The following is an 11,230-nucleotide window of genomic DNA, read 5'->3' on the forward strand; positions in this document are numbered from 1 at the left end:
GGAACCAGGGCGCGGCTGGGCTGTGCTACTGGTGCGGGTGAGAGACGAGCAAAAGAAAATAGTCTGCGACGAGAGTCTCGTTGAAGTGCCCCAATGGTCTCTCCGGATGGAGAGTTAACAGTTTCACAACGTCTCTAGGGTTAGTTCCCTTGCCTCTCTCCCTTTTACTCACCTCCCGCGGTGTTATTTTTCCCCTTCGGCCCTGCATTGGATGTCCTCTTGGTACGCCCCCACCCTGACCAGGACGGGTGAGGCGGCCGCCCGCGTGGGCACTGCGCATGCGAATCCCGCAGACTGAGGGTGGGGTGGGGTGGGAGCACGGACCCCGCCCCTTCGCGGCTCCTCGCGTGACGTCGCGGGGGGCGCCGGCCTCCGCCCGGCTGCGAGCGGTGAGAGCGAGCGGCGGGCTGACTCGACGCTGCTACAGCGGGAAGGGATATGGGTGTTGAGTTTCTGCTGGAGGGGCTTTGCGGGGGAGGGGAGGCCTAGGTGCACCAACAGCCGCCGACCTTCAGGCTCTACCCTCCTCCTTCCTACCTTTTACCCCTTTACAGATGTTCCGGGACGGGAGGCAGGGCCAGGGCTGTGCGTTTGTGACACCTGCATTTCCCTGGAGCCCTCCTTCTCTCCCATCCCATATGTTTATCTTGCCTTCCAGATGTTCCTTTTCATCAGGCTCTTCTCGCCAGGGAAAGCACACTCCACTTGGAAGCTGGAGACGGGTTTCAGACCCTGGCCCTACCACTCCTTTGTTAAAGTGCCCGAGCCTCAGTTTTCCCCACAGTCTTTTTGCCTTGCTTCATCTGGTTTTGAAGATCAATATGACCCAGAGGAATAGAAAGGAAATGGACATTTGTTCAGTTCCTGCAAGGCCAAGTACTATGCAAACTGTTTTATCTGCTCCATTTAGTCCTCACTACTTGATGTTCTTAGAACTCCCATTTCACAGATTCTTAAGCTCACAGAGGTTCGCTGATTTTTCTCACATAGCCAGTGAGTGGCAGAGGAGGACTCGAATTGAGTTTAGCTCCAAAGTGGAGTTCTTTTTCATCAGACGCTTCCCTTGTCTGGGCTATCAGCTGGAACTGTTCTTCAGCCAAACCCTAGCCCCAGAACAGTTGCTTCCTGAATCTCTCCCGTTGAGAATTCTCCTTTTCGAGTTCCTTTTTCCAGTACAGCGTGCTCTGCTCTGCTTCCACCTTGATTACTTCAGAAATGAAATGCAGCAAACATTTATTGAGTGGTGCCTGGAGATGAACGCTTGGAGTCAAGAGCCTTGGGTTCTTGTCCTGGCTCTGCCACTAACTGGCTGTGTGGCCTTGGCCAAGTCCCTTGTCTTCTTGGTGCTTTCACTTCCTTTGAGTAAAATGGGTAAGTGCCTTCTTACTGGCAGGCTCTCGTCCAGGTCTCCCTTCCTGTCCTCCAGCAGGCTCTCCCTGGAGGCCCAGACCCCTCTGCTCCCCATGGGCAGCTGCCAGGCAGGGCACAACCTGCATCTCTGCCTGGCCCACCACCCACCTCTGGTCTGTGCCGCTTTGATCTTGCTGCTTCTTGGCCTTTCTGGCCTGGGCCTTGGTGGCTTCCTCCTCACCCACAAGACTGGCCTGCGCAGCCCTGACATCCCTCAGGTGAGTACTCACCCTCCGGCTCATCCTTCCCCTGCAGGCCAGCTCTTGCTGCTGATCTCCTCTCACCTCTCCCCACCTTCCTTTTGCACACAGGACTGGGTCTCCTTCTTGAGATCTTTTGGCCAGCTGACCCTGTGCCCCATGAATGGGACAGTCAAAGGGAAGTGGCGTGGGTCTCACGTCGTGGGCTTACTGACCACCTTGAACTTCGGAGATGATCGAGACAGGAACAAGACCCAGACATTCCAAGCCCAGGTCCAGGGTAGTCGTATGGGATTGAAAGGTGAGACCAAGGAGGACTGTGGGGTTGGATATCAGAACATTCAGAGGTGGGCCCTGCCCCTGACCTCACCATCCTGGTGACCTTGGGCACATCTCTGAGCGTTAGTCACTTCTGCTGTAATAGGACTAGATACTTTCAGTGAACACAGTGCCCACTGTGTAGGGTCTCTATAAATGCTTCATCTCTCCCCTTCCAACTTTGAGGTTCTTTGATTCTATCCTTGGAGGTGTGATGAGATGGGCAAGATTTGACCTAAAGTTTTTTCTCAACCCTCTTCATCCCTTGGGGCTTCTGTTAGAGGCACCTTCTTTTTCCTCAGGGATATCAGAGAAACATGTTCTGTTTATTTAAACTAGTGTCTTTAGTGCCTGTTATGTGCTTAGCACAGCTCTATGTGCTATGAAGGATCCAGAAAAATCAGACATCCTCCATTCCCAAATTGCTTAGAGTCTTCTGGGAAGATGAAGAGTGAGAGTGAGTCAGAGGGTGCCATTAATTCCTGTGTGAGATTTGGCCTCAAGTTCCTTATCTAAAAAATGTGGAGATGAAGAAGGAGGAGAGAAAGGTGGAATTCTTAGACTTCTGAGGTCCTTTCCAACACGATTGTTCTAAGATTCTCCTATGAGTCAATAGGTGTATGTGTGTGTAGGCACACATACGCATATTGGCAGGTGAGAGTAGGTCTCTGTATTGCCAAGTGTACGTGTGTGTGATCAGAGAGCAAGAGAAAAGGAATGTGTCTGATTATATAGACTCAGGACAATTTCTCCTGTTCTTTTTATGTAAAAAATGTAATAGCTTTATTGAGGTAAGACTCACATGCCATGAAGTACACCTGTTTAAAATGTACAAGTGAACGGCTTTTTTATATTCACAAAAGTGTACAACCGGCACCACTGTCAATTCTAGACCATTTTCATTACCTGACAAAGAAATCCTGTTCCCATTAGCATGCACTTCCCTTTTTCTCCTAACCTTCCAGCCCTAGGCAATGAGTAACTACTTTCTGTCTCTGCAGATTTGCCTATTCCAGACATTTCATATAATATGTGGTCTTTTCTTTCACTTAGCATAATGTTTTCAAGGCTCATCCATGTTGTATAATATGTTAGTACTTCATTTACTTTTATTGCTGAAGAGCATTCACTATACACGTATTCCACATTTTATTTATCTGTTCATCAGTTGATTGACATTTGGATTGTTTCCACTTCTTGTCCATTATGAATGATGCTGCTCTGAACACTCATGTACAAGTTATCGCATTACCATATGTTTTCATTTCTTTTGGGTATGTACCTAGGAGTGGAATTTCTGGGTCATATGGTAACTCTGTGTTTAATCTTTTTTTTAATTAATTAATTAATTAATTAATTAATTTTTGGCTGCATTGGGTCTTCGTTGCTGCACGTGGGCTTTCTCTAGTTGCAGCGAGCAGGGACTACTCTTCATTGTGGCGCGCGGGCTTCTCATTGCGGTGGCTTCTCTTGTTGAGGAGCACGGGCTCTAGGCACGCAGGCTCAGTAGTTGTGGCGCATGGGCTTAGTTACTCTGCGGCATGGGGGATCTTCCCGGACCAGGGATCGAACCTGTGTTGCATTGGCAGGCAGATTCTTAACCACTGTGCCACCAGGGAAGTCCCTATGTTTAATCTTTTAAGGAACTGCCAGACTGTTTTCCAAAGTGGCTGTACCGTTTTATATTCCTACCAGCAGTGTATGAGAGTTCTAATTTCTTCACATCCTCACCAACACTGGTTATTTCCTGTTTTCTTGACTACAGCTGTCCTAGTCAGTGTGAAGTGATATCTAACTAAGGTTCTAATTTGCATTTTCTTTAATTATATTGAAATATAGTTGATTTACAATGTTGCGTTAATTTCTGCTGTACAGCAAAGTGATTCAGTTATACATATATATATTCTTTTTCATGTTCTTTTCCATTATGGTTTATCACAGAATATTGAATATAGTGCCCTGTGCTATACAGTAGGATCTTATTGTTTATCCATCCTATATATAATAGTGTAGTTTGCATCTGCTAATCCCAAACTCCCAATCCTTCCCTCCCCAACCCCCCCTTCCCCTTGGAAACCACAAGTCTCTGCTTTATATCTGTGAGTCTGTTTCTGTTTCGTAGATATGTTCATTTGTGTTGTATTTTAGATTCCACGTATAAGTGATATCATATGGTATTTGTCTTTCTCTTTCTGACTTACTTCACTTGGTGTGATAATCTCTAGGTCCATCCATGTCGCTGAAAAATGGCATTATTTCATTCTTTTTTATGGCTGAGTAGTATTTAGTTTGTTTCCATGTCTTGGCTATTGTGAATAGTGCTGCTATGAACATAGGGGTGCATGTATCTTTTTGAATTATGGTTTGGCTGGATATATGCTGCCCAGGAGTGGGATTGCTGGGTCATATGGCAACTCTATTTTTAGTTTTTTATGGACCCTCCATACTGTTTTCCATAGTGGCTGCACCAATTTACATTCCCACCAACAGTGTAGGAGTGTTCCCTTTTCTCCACACCTCCTCCAGCATTTGTTATTTGTAGACTTTTTAATCATGGCTACTCTGAATGGTGTGAGGTGGTAACCACCTCATTGTAGTTTCGATTTACATTTCTCTAATAATTAGCAATGATAAGCATCTTTTGATGTGCATATTGGCCATCTTTATGTCTTCTTTGGAGAAATGTCTATTTAGATCTTCTGCCCATTTTTCGATTGTGTTGTTTGTTTTTTGGTTTGAGTTGTGTGAGCTGTTTGTATATTTTGGAAAAAGCCCTTATCGGTTGCATCATTTGATTTGCATTTTCTTGATAACTAATGATATTGAACATTTTTTCATGTGCTTATTGGCCATTTGTATATCTTCTTCGGAGAAATGTATATTCAGAATCTTTGCCCATTTTAAAAATCGAATAATTTTTCTTTTAATTATTGAGTTTTAGGAGTTTTTTTTATGCTTTCTAGATCCAGGCCTCTTACCTGATGTATGATTTGCAGATTTTCTCTCCCATTCTCTGCGTTGTCTTTTCACTTTGTTGATGGTGTGCTTTGAAGCACAAACATTTTTAATTTAGATGAAGTCCAGTTTATCTATTTTTTTGTTATCATTGCTTGTGATTTTAGTACTATATCTATGAAGACTTGCCTAACCCAAAGTCACTAAATATAGGTTTTCCTGTATTTTCTTCTAAGAATTTTATAGTTTTAGCTCTTCCAGTTAGGTTTGTGATCCATTTTGAGTTAATTTTTTTGTGTATGGTATGAGGATGGAGTCCAGGTTTATTCATTTGCAGGTACTATTCATTTGTCCCAGCACGTTTTGTTGAGAAGACTATTCTTTCCTCATTGAATAGCCTTTGCACTCTTACTGAAAAGCAATCGACCATAGACATATGGGTTTATTTCTGGACTCTCAGTTCTATTCCACTGATCCATGTCTATGCTTATGCTAGTACAACACTGTTTTGATCACTGTAGCTTTGTAGTAAGTTTTGAAATTAGAAAATGTGAATTCTCCAGCTTTGTTCTTTTTTTTTTTTTTAAGATTGTTTTGGTTATTCCAGATCCCTTGAACTTCTATATTAATTTTAGGATCAGCTTGTCAGTTTCTGCTTCTTCATGGTTAGAAACAAAGTAATAACATCAAAGGTTTTTGGACCAAGTAAAAAGTAATCACATATGACTGCGTCATCTAATCAGTAATTGTTGAGCACCTACTATGTACCAAGCATGGGGAATACAGAGATCTGGTAAGATGTGGATCCTTACCACAAGTCACTCACAATCTAGCAAGGATACAGATGTGAACAGAAGTAAATACCTTTGAGTGTGTGCAGTAGAATACAAGGTACAGTGAGAGTACTCATAAGTCCATCAAGCAGGGATGGTGAAGACAGGCTTTTCCAAGGATATGGGGCTTGAGCTGAGGCTTGAGGGAGGCTTAGCAATGTGCCCTTCCAGCCAGAGGGAAGAGCATATGCAAAGGCATGCAGATGGGATTATGATGGCACATTTAGGAACTTCCAGGGGTTCAGTTTGACTGGTGCAGGGGAAGGAGTGTAGAATGAGTGGCAGGAGATGGGTCTGAAGAAGCAGGCAGAATCCCATGGAGAGTCCCTTGTGCCAAGCCAAGGTAATTGGGCTTTATCCAGGACATTTGGCTAACTCAAAGAGTTTGATCAGGAAAATAGAATTTTGTTATTATTCTTTTTAAAAGATCATACTCTATTGGCTGACTGCCGGGAAAGAATGTGTCCAGATGCACAAAGACCAGTTAGGAGGTGGTTGCGATAAAAAGGTGACTTATCTGAGCTAAGACAGTGGTGTGAAAGAAGGGGGACTGATTTGAGAGAGTCGACAGAAGTGTGGGATGGACAGGATTTGGTGACAGATTCGATCAGGGGAACATAGAAGAAAGGGGAATCCTCTTACAGAATTTTACATGTATGTTTCTCAGTTGCAATTATAATGTATATACCGGTTTGTATTTCTTTTTTCACTTTATGACATCGTGTTTTTTGTATTACTGAATGGCCAGAACATTATTATTTTAACGGATGTAAATTGATCTGTTAATTGGTTAGGCCATCATTTATTAATGCTTTCTTTATTGATAAACATTTTTATTATTTTCTGGTATTTTTTATGAAAACACAAAAAACATTTGGTATACTTTGCACTTTTCTTTTGAATCTTTTTCTTAGGATTAGTTTCTGCAAGTGGTATTACTGAGTCAGAGAGTATGGACCTTTTTTTCTAAATACACAAATTCATTTTATTGTGGATTCAGACTACAGAGAAGTGTACAAAGCAAATGTAAAAGTCCTCCTTACCTTCTCTGCAGAGTCCACAGTTTGGTGGGCATCCTCTTAGTCCTTCTCTGTCTTCATTTAAAATTGCAACAGGGGGCTTCCCTGGTGGCACAGTGGTTGAGAGTCTGCCTGCCGATGCAGGGGACACAGGTTCGTGCCCCGGTCCGGGAGGATCCCACGTGCCGCGGAGTGGCTGGGCCCGTGAGCCATGGCCGCTGAGCCTGCGTGTCCAGAGCCTGTGCTCTGCAACAGGAGAGGCCACGACAGTGAGAGGCCTGCATACCGCAAAAAAATAATAATAATAAAATAAATAAATAGATAGTAAAACTGCAACAGAAACAGCCAAATTGTCTTCTAAAAGTGTCACCAGTGGAGAGCGCCCATTTCTCCACATTTCAACAACTCTTGTTATTGTCAGTCTTTTTAATTTTTACCAATTTAATGGTCTAAGGAATTACCTGATTGTTTTAAATTTACTTTCTCCTGATTGCTAGTGAGGTTGAGCATCTTCTTATAGGTTTATTGGCCATTTTCATGTCTTCTCTGAATTTCCTATTCATATCCTTTACTTATTTTTCTTTTAAGTTATTTGTCTTTATCTTCTGAATTTTTTTAGAAGATCTTTATACATTCTGGATAGTAAACCCTTTTGCCAATTAAATATGTTATAGGTATTTTCAGCCATTCTGTGACTTTTTTTTTTAACTTATCTTTCATTGTATAGTTTAAGATAAGATAGAACTTATCTTTCATTGCTCTTAGTTTTTAATGAAATTTATTGCTCTTGTCCTCTACTCGGTCTTTTAGGTTTTGTGTCTTTTTTTGGAAGGCCTTTCTTTCCCACTTTAAAGTTAGAAAATATTTGTATTTTGTTTTAATACTTGCTTAGGTTTTTGTTTTGTTTTGTTTTAGTCTATTTGCATAGGTCTTTAATACATCTGGACTTTATAGTGTGAGGCAAGAGTCTGACTTTTTTTTCCCAAATGGAAATTGTCCCAAGGCCATTGACTGAGTAGGCCATCCTTTTCCCACTAATTTGAAATGGTATGTGAACCTTTTAATGGATTTGAGTAGTAGTGGAAAACTGCTTTCTTAAAAAGAACGAACTAGTTTATACAAATTGACATCAGCAATGTGTATTTACCCCAGTTTTGCTGCAGCTTTCCAAGTATTGGTATGATTGTTTTATTGATTGTGAGCTAATTTAAATTAATTTTTATTTATATCGGTACACAGCTATTTTCATTTCTCAGTGATGCAAATGATGGTATTAGAGGACTTTACTGAATAGAATCAATGCCAAAATACCTGGTATAGTAGGAAGCCTACATAAGTGACTAGCTGTCTAAAGATTGATGACTCCCATCCCACCCTACATTTTCTTCCGTCTCCTCCCCTGTGCCTCTCATAGGATCTTCTGCAGGAGAGCTGGTCCTCATTACAGCCAGGGTGACCACAGAAAGGACCCCAGGAACCTGCCTGTATTTTAGTGCTGCTCCAGGAATCCTGCCCTCCAGCCAGCCACCCATGTCCTGCTCGGAAGAGGGAGCAGGAAATGCCACCCTGAGCCCTAGGATGGCTGAGGAGTGTGTCAGTGTCTGGAGCCACGAAGGTCTTGTGCTCACCAAGTTGCTCACCTCCGTAAGAGCCTCAGATTGTTGGGGTTTCATAAACTGCCATGCTGAATGCTGTGTCTTGATGGCTTCTGGACGCAATTTTACCTAGTAGGAAAGCACAGGCTTTATAATCCTGCCTCAGGTTCTGTGACCTTGAGCAAGCATGTGGGCCTCTCTGAAACTCAGCTTCCTCAGCTGTAAAATAGGAAACATGATGCTGTCTCCTAATACCAACAAATAAGGATAAATGAGAATGAATGTAAAGCGCCTGGTACATAATAGAGATTGGATAAATGACAGCTATTACTATTAACAATTGTCTATAGATACAATAAAACATGATCTTCACCTCAAAGGAATTCAGAAGCTGTAATAAGAGGCAGAATGGGCTAATTGCTATCATTGGGGTGTGAGCAAAGTGTTATTCAAACAGAGTTAAGGACCAATTAACTCTGACTTGAACGTTTATGGAGAGTGCTTCACCAAGAAGGTGGCATTTAAGAAAGGGAATTGTTTAGGATAGTTTATACCTTACTAAGTGCTTTCAGTTTCATTACCTCATTTGATCTTAAAATAGCCTTTTTAAGGCTGTTATGAGGTAGCTGTTATTATCTCATTTTACAGATGAGGAAACAGACTTAGAGGGAGTGAATTGCCCCAGGCCACACAACTGGTTAAGTGGCAGAGCCAGGATTGCAACTTACAGCCTTCTGACTTCCAAGTCCCAGGCTCATTCTGCTCTGTCAGGATGATCCTTGAAGAATGAGGAAGACATGGGCAGGAATGCAGTAGAGGCGGTTCAGGAGAGGGGAGATACATTCCAGGCAAAGGGACCAGCATGAGTACAGGCCTAGGGATTGAAAAGTGTTCAGGCTTCAGGAGCACTCCACGACGAGGGCTTAGGCATGACATAGAGGAAGAGACAAAAGAGATGCAGGGGCCAGGTCATGAGGCACCGTGAGGCCTGGCTAAGATGCTGTGACTTGATACTGCAGGCCATGGGAGTCACTGGTGCTGGGTGGACAAGACTGGCTAGGTGTAGGAGAGAGACCAGTTAGGAGGCTGCTTCATACTGTTCCCTCACATTTGCAAAGACCCTGGTGAGGAGCATGACCTGGGAGCTTGGAATCAGAGACCTTGGTTTCCAGACCTGGCCCTGCTTGCACATTCCAAAATGTAGACAATAGTGAACTTTCCTATCTCCTGGAGTCATTATAGGGGTTCAGTTTAAATGTTTGGGCAAGAAAGCGGTTTGTAGACCATTGAGACAAATGTTAGCTTGCATGAAAATAAGAATAGAATTTTCCCAATTTTAGTTGCTCCCTGGATGTGGAGAGCCCTCTCCCCCATGGAGGCTTCTCTCTATAGCCCTTGGGCTGGGGGTATCTAAGATATCTTCCCAAGGGAAGATTCTCCACAGTCCCTTCTCTCTCCATCATTCCTCCTCCCCTTCCTGTCCCCACCCCTAGGAGGAGCTGGCTCTGTGTGGCTCTAGGCTGCTGATTTTGGGCTCCTTCCTGCTTCTCTTCTGTGGCCTTCTCTGCTGTCTCACTGCTGTGTGCTTCCACCCACGCCGGGAGTCCCACTGGTCTAGAACCCGGTTCTGAGGGCACTGGCCTAGTTCCCGTCTCGTTCTCAGGTAAGGTTCTCTGATTCAGTCCTGTGGGAATAGGGGATGGGGTGTGAGTGGCAGTTGTAACTGAGACAGAGCTTTTCCTAAACAATATGGTTTGGTTTTACTTATTTTTGTACTTTATATATGTGGAATCATACATATTCTTTTGCGACTGACTTCTTTCAGTTAACATTCTGATTTTAAGATTCATCCATAGCTGTAGTTCACATCCAAGCTTTTTGGCAACAGCAGTGAATTAAGGGGGTTCAAATTTGATGATGTGTCCTGGATATGAAGCATGTTTGTCTTGCTTTTGTCCTGAAATTCTGATACCCAGTTTTATGATGCAAATTTTGTAAAATTCATCTTGAACTGCTCAAAAGGATTGATGATGCCCTTTTACTGGACACACACTATGTGCCCAAGCACTTCATATGCACCTGATCTTTTACATTAGCCATCATTGCATTAGAAAAGTTGATTCTGCTAGCAGGATCTTTGCAGGGACACAGCCTCCAAAGTGGGGGTAGGACATATTGGCTAACTGGTTAGTCCATCAGCTCATTAAGGTTAAAAAAAAAAAAAAGTTCTTTAAAAAAATCTCACCCTTTCAGTTGAGTCTCATATAATTCAAGAGTCATATATTGTGCACCCAGCTCTTAAACTGTTCTCAGCTTCAGCTGGCTGCTGTGCCCTAGGAAATAACTGTGGGAGAAGAGGAAACAGCTCAGACCCAGGGAAGGTGCTGACCAGAGGAGCTGGACCCTCAAGATCAACTTTGCTTATATTGCTTAGGGCTAGGCCTGACTGCTCCAACCACCTACTTGGGTTGGGAAAAGGTGGAACCCTCTTAGCCTTTCTTAGATCTGAGCAGACTGGGAAAGGAAGGCTTTCTGGCTCCTGGCAGATCCTGGGATCCTGAGGCCATCTCAGTTGGAATAAGTGCCTGTACCTATCTCTAGTTGTCACTTCCTCTGCTCCTTCCCCAATTTCTGCAGCCATACCAGAGCTTCCTCCAAAGGCCCTCTGACCTGCCCTGTTTTTTTATTTTGTTTCTCTCCAGGTGTGAATCAACTTCTTGGGCCTTGATTCTGAGTTGGAAGAGATATTACAAAAGTGGAGAGCTGGAATGTGGGGGAAATAAAAGGTTTTTTTGCCCAGTGTTTCCCAGGGTGTTTATTGGGGATTGGATTGAGGTGGGAATTTTAAGGTAGAGAGTCTCGGGAGGTTTAGGGGATTTTTCCTTGTTGACTCTTTAGTT

The 11,230-nt window shown here is 43.3% G+C and overlaps 1 protein-coding gene across 2 annotated transcripts; it reads left to right on the forward strand.

Annotated features, from left to right (window-relative positions):
* Positions 1-308: 308 nt before the first annotated feature.
* TMEM219 (transmembrane protein 219) lies at positions 309-11,132 on the forward strand. 2 transcript variants are annotated; one of them, XM_065893504.1, is made up of 6 exons: positions 309-389; positions 1,430-1,628; positions 1,722-1,911; positions 8,150-8,379; positions 9,824-9,993; positions 11,033-11,132. In XM_065893504.1, the coding sequence occupies exons 2-5, from the start codon at positions 1,464-1,466 to the stop codon at positions 9,959-9,961; spliced, it is 723 nt and encodes a 240-aa protein (XP_065749576.1). In that variant the 5' UTR covers positions 309-389; positions 1,430-1,463; the 3' UTR covers positions 9,962-9,993; positions 11,033-11,132. The 2 variants fall into 2 exon arrangements, with proteins under 2 accessions (XP_065749576.1, XP_065749575.1); XM_065893503.1 differs by lacking the exon at positions 309-389 and having other exon boundaries at positions 741-1,628.
* The last annotated feature ends 98 nt before the right edge of the window (positions 11,133-11,230 follow it).

Source organism: Phocoena phocoena, chromosome 15 (assembly GCF_963924675.1).
Source record: "Phocoena phocoena chromosome 15, mPhoPho1.1, whole genome shotgun sequence".
In the NCBI taxonomy this organism is placed as follows: Eukaryota; Metazoa; Chordata; class Mammalia; order Artiodactyla; family Phocoenidae; genus Phocoena; species Phocoena phocoena.

Bases quoted from the DNA above. Each gene is read 5' to 3' on its own strand.
- TMEM219 (XM_065893503.1), top strand. From the start codon at position 822: ATGACCCAGAGGAATAGAAAGGAAATGGACATTTGTTCAGTTCCTGCA. The intron at 1,629-1,721 runs GTGAGTACTCAC...TTTTGCACACAG, and splicing joins GCAGCCCTGACATCCCTCAG to GACTGGGTCTCCTTCTTGAG. The intron at 1,912-8,149 runs GTGAGACCAAGG...TGCCTCTCATAG, and splicing joins TAGTCGTATGGGATTGAAAG to GATCTTCTGCAGGAGAGCTG.